We start from the raw sequence: 4,901 nt of genomic DNA, 5'->3' as shown, positions 1-4,901 counted from the left end.
CGGGCGGGAGGCAGAAGCTTCGAAGGCGGGAGAGAGCGCGTCGCGTGGTCTGGGCTTTGTCCCTCTGCTCCGTGGGAAGCCAGCAGGCGGGGACACCCGTCCGGTTAACCGAGCGGTGCTGCTTAGGCTTCTTTCTGTGTCTTAACAGCGAGCTTTGTGGACTAAGACGGGCGCCTCCGAACGCACTGGCTCCAGCACGGTGTCGTGCCCAGGGCGCTGGCGTGGAAGACGGTCCCGGCTTTGGCCCTGCGCCACCACGGCCTGTTGTCACGACCTCGGGCCAATGGCTTCTTTGCGTCCCGTTTCCTTATTGTAGAAATGTGGGTGGTAATCGCTACATCACTGGGATGTCGAGAGGATGAGAGGTGATGTGTGAGTTGATTTCTTCTCCTGAGACACGATCGAACCCGTGATTTCCAAACCCCTGCCTGGCTTAGACGCCAGGCGAGATTCATAGTGCGCTGCTCCTTTCCGTACGGAATCTCTAGAGGACCCTTTCGGGCATGCCTTTCGTAGAATTTGGAACCTCTGCCTTTGCAAATAGCTCATGTGTGTGTGTGTTTCTTTTTTTTTTCCTAATTTCAGTTTTTCCACTACTCTCAAGGGCAAGTGTATGCCGGAAATTACCCGCCATTTAAGGACAGAATCAGCTGGGCTGGAGACCTTGACAAGAAAGACGTATCGATCCACATAGAAAATATGCAGTTTATACACAATGGCACCTACATCTGTGACGTCAAGAACCCTCCTGACATCGTCGCCCAGCCAGGACACATCCGGCTCTACGTCGTGCAGAGAGGTACACTGGGTATTTCGGCGGCGATGGCGTAACCCCCTTTACCTCCTGTTGGGCTGGAGAACAAGGACCGCGTTTGAGGGTGTGTCTGAAGGGAGCGTTTTTGCCGTGCGGTCATGGCCCCCGTGTCTGGGGACCTGGACCCGGGGACCCCCACCCACTCCAGCCGGGGCGGCCGGTCTCTCCGTTTACAAACCCGCTGTCAGAGGCCGTCGGTCCGATTCCAGCGGCGTCGGTTCCTCGGTGTCAGTGAGAAGAGAGGCCAAGTTCTCCGTGGTCGGGGCTGGGTGCTGGGAAGGAGGGAGGGTGACGCTCCTCCCGCGGTCGCCGGGAGAAGGTCGTAGCGGTCGCAAACGCAGCGCAGGTGTTTCTTCCCTTTTTTGAGAATGAGCAGGATGCGCAGGTTCTGCCGTCTCCGTTTGCTCTGGGGGAGAGCGGATCGAGGTCAGCGCGCACCCCCGGTGTTTGAGTGTAGCGCACTGGGGGGGGTGTGCGTGCGTGCGTGCAAATGCGTGGTTGTGTGGCTCGTGCTTGATCACTAATATTCACACGCCATCGCGTAGATCCTAGGCTCTCGTAATTCGGGTGACAACGGGGGCTGTGATAACTGCTAACGGAAAACACTTGTTTATTAATTTAAGCGAGTTCCATTTCTTCTGTGTCGCAATGCGCCTTAACACGATTGTGTTCTTTCTCCGTAGAGATTTTGCCCGTGTTTCCGGTTTGGGTGGTGGTGGGTATAGTGACGGCTGTGGTCGTAGTTCTCATGCTCCTCATCGGCGTCATCCTGGCCGTCCTCTACAGGAGGAAAAACTCTAAACAGGACTACACCGGGTAAGGAACACCGCTTTCGGAGGGAGGGAAGGGGGAAGGGATCGGGTCTGTAAAAGGTTCTGTGTTTTTTTATGGAAACGGAACTGTGAAGAATTAGCCACAGTTTGCTTTCACGCCAGAATCGGGCGGTCTCCTGAGGAGGTGCGGTGACGTGGGCAAGCAGAAGCCGGTGGCCTGCTGCTCCCTGTGGGCCGTGACAGGAGCCCACTTCAGCTTCTCTCCCGGGTTTGGGCAGTGGCCCGCTTGGCAGCCTGGGCTCTGTGTTTCAGTACCAAGTGCTCTGCCGTTGGCATCGCCAAGCCACAGACCCCACATTCCCAATTTAAGACCGTCATTTTTTTCAGTTAGGCAGATGTGAAACTAATCAGTAAGAGCCATGCTGACCGACGGCCCCCGGCCCGGTGTGGGGACCCAGGCATCTCCTTTCTGTGGTCTTGGCGGTGGCTACGTCGCTTTGATCATTCTGGAATGCATGGCCGGACTCGTGCAAGCTGGGATCAGAGGGGTCAAACACCGACATTTCCCGGCAGTAAAGAACAGTAGACTGTCTTTTTGTTTATGGCCTCTCAAAGAGAAGGCACTTGAGCAGAGGCGCGTGTCTGTTGCAGGACCTGCTCTCCTCCCGCTGCAGCTGGAAAGCTAAGCCGCCTGAGCTAAGTAGGCCTCGTGGTAAGACAGAGTGAAGGCGGAGTCCAGCTGACGTAGTCGAGCTGGGGCGCAGGTGCACGGCCCACGCTTGGCCACCGAGCGCGGGGCCTGCCCTGAGCTTGCATGCCCCAGGCTCCCGGGCTGGCAACGGGGGGATCCGCTCTCACCGGGCCCTGCGGCCCTCGTTTTTAGGAGGAGTGCTGTGTTTTAACAAGTTTGAGAGCCAGATTTGGATACCACTGGTTTGGAACGCCTCTGTTCTGCTGACTGTACCTACTCCCTTGCATGGCGAGTGTTTCTCATGAACTTTAACTGGAGCGTTGGTTTTTGACATGAGACTAATCCGGGGGGTGACATGCCAGGCTCTGCGGCTCTTGCTCGGGTTAATGAAGGGGCAGAATCCTGCATGGCATCGCGAATGCTGCTGTTCTTACTCTGGTTTTTTCCCCTCCCCTGCCTTTTCTGCCTTGGTGTCCGGGATCAGATCCTGCTTGTCTTCCACTTCTTAAGAAAAGCTGACATAGACGACACCCCGAGCCTAGAGCAGGGCTGGGGCTCCTCTTCCGCCCCCACTAGGCACATGGTAACTAACCCCGTTGCTGTTACTATCACGTGTACGTGTCTAGTCCCGCTCCCCTGCTGGATGCTAACCGGCTGGCTCTGAGCTAACCCAGCAGCTGTTAGGGTCTGTCCGCAACTACGTCACGTGTCTGTGTCAGAAACATGTTGTCATGCCATCCCTACAAAGTGGAGTTGTCAGGTCACAGATGTTTATGGTCGTCTGGATACATACGTTCTTCATGTAAAAGGCTTCGGTGTGCGTGTGTGTGTGTGTGTGTGTGTTTAGTTATCTTTTTGTAAATATGTGCATCGTGTTGTCAATGACTGAGACCCTCTTTGGGTTAGCATGCCTATCAAACCATTTTGGTCTGGGGCACATAACCTCCCATTTCAGAGAAGGCACAATTAGCAGAATGCATTGTGTGCTTCAGCCTCAGTAATGACACTTTAAATGTAATCCTCCCAAACTCCTAAGATTTTTTTTCTAATACGTTATAAAGTATTTAAGCCCTGCCGACGACACATCCCTAATGATTACCTCCTGCCACTCTGTTTCCCCGATTTATTTACGAGCTCAGGCTTGTCGTTAAAGACTCCCGAGCCCCTGAAAAGGTTCACCCTGTGTGATGCGGCATGCCACAGCTGCTCATCATTTGGTGTGGTTATGGTCTTTGGTGGGGAAACAGAATATGGGGAACCAGGAAATGGAAGGAATGACACGATCGAGATTATGACCCCGGCTGTGTGTCTGTGATTTTTGAAATACGTGCAGGAGAAGTTTGCCTTTGATGATCACAGAAGTGAGGGTGGATGGCCGGGGGAAAAGACAGAGCACCACGTGGTAAGTCACAGCCAGAATCCCGTCCGGCAGACGTCGTGGCTGTGAGCGGGCAGCGCTCCCGCCGCACTGGGTTCTGTGCCTGCCCCAGTAGTGGCTTCGTTGATTTGGGAGACTTAGAATCAGGGGTAGAATACGGCTTCGAGACGTGTGATTGTTTTGATATCCATCGTTTTGTTGTGTTTTGTTTTTATGCATCTGCCGCTTCACTTTGTCGTCACTTGCATTTCTATATTTTTGTTTCCATTTATTTAAAAACATTTTTCTTTACGTTTGTTCTCCAAATGGCCAACCTGTCAGCTGTAGCACTTCAGAGAGTGTGTCACCGGTTAAGCAGGCCCCACAGAAGTCCCCCTCCGACACAGAGGGTCTGGTAAAGAGCCTGCCTTCCGGATCTCACCAGGTAACAGTGACTGCGGGGCAGCTCGGTGCTGTCACTCTCCCGGGCACGGGGCAGAATACCGAGCCGCAGCAGAGAAAGCGAGGGACGGACGGCCGGGGGGACGGACGGACGGGGGGACGGACGGAAGCAGACAGACAGCAGGAGAGGGGGAGGGCACGAGAGCTGCTTTAGGAGCGCCGCACGCAAGTGCGTGGACAAGGATCTGACCCGAGTGAAGCTGCCCCCGAAGCCCCGCTAACGGGCGCTTTACTCACGGCGTGGCTCCTGCGGCCCAGGTGGAATGAGGCGACGGCTCTGTCGGACGTGGGCAGTCCTCTTCCACTGCTCGGGGACACGAACCCGGTGAACTAGACTCCGCACTGAGGGGCTTTGTAAGACGAGGAATCGGCAGGGGAAGGTCGATCTTGGTATCGATAATAAAACAGGAAAATTGTTTCGAAGCGTTTAGCTGAATTAGTAGGCTCGATGAACAAAGACACGTTTTAGTTTCTACTTTCTGTGGAAAGTACCGGAGAGAAATGATTTTTATTTAGAACACAGCACACGTCCAACGTTGCGGTCAATGTGTCTTGGCTACATCGTTGTAACTGTAATTGTGGCATGGCAGACATTCCTTCGCTTCGTCTCGTTTCTGTTCCTTTGGGGTAGGAAGCATTCTAAGGAATTTGGCCAGTTACAGCTTTGCCCCGAAGAGATGTTTCGTGCAGGCGGATGACTTATTCACAGACAAGAATAAGTGTTTTGAGGAATAAGTCCCCCTAGTCTTATTCTCCGTCGTCGTGTGTAGCGAGGAGACCGCGGCATTGTGACGTTAAATTACT

The 4,901-nt window shown here is 54.1% G+C and overlaps 1 protein-coding gene across 2 annotated transcripts in view; it reads left to right on the top strand.

The window, feature by feature from the left end:
* The window catches only part of MPZL1 (myelin protein zero like 1), a 16,613-nt gene that overhangs the window by 2,728 nt on the left and 8,984 nt on the right, over positions 1–4,901 (top strand). Inside the window, exons 3-6 of one of the 2 annotated variants that reach the window (XM_011374195.2) lie at positions 586–799; positions 1,498–1,630; positions 3,612–3,680; positions 3,978–4,080. In XM_011374195.2, coding sequence (XP_011372497.1) covers positions 586–799; positions 1,498–1,630; positions 3,612–3,680; positions 3,978–4,080 — 519 coding nt within the window. The remainder of the gene's footprint in view (positions 1–585; positions 800–1,497; positions 1,631–3,611; positions 3,681–3,977; positions 4,081–4,901) is intronic. The other variant, XM_011374196.2, reaches the window with a different exon arrangement.

This window comes from Pteropus vampyrus, unplaced genomic scaffold, assembly GCF_000151845.1.
Source record: "Pteropus vampyrus isolate Shadow unplaced genomic scaffold, Pvam_2.0 Scaffold241, whole genome shotgun sequence".
In the NCBI taxonomy this organism is placed as follows: domain Eukaryota; kingdom Metazoa; phylum Chordata; class Mammalia; order Chiroptera; family Pteropodidae; genus Pteropus; species Pteropus vampyrus.
Note: the sequence above shows the minus strand (reverse complement) of the source record. Positions and strands in the feature narration are given on the sequence as shown.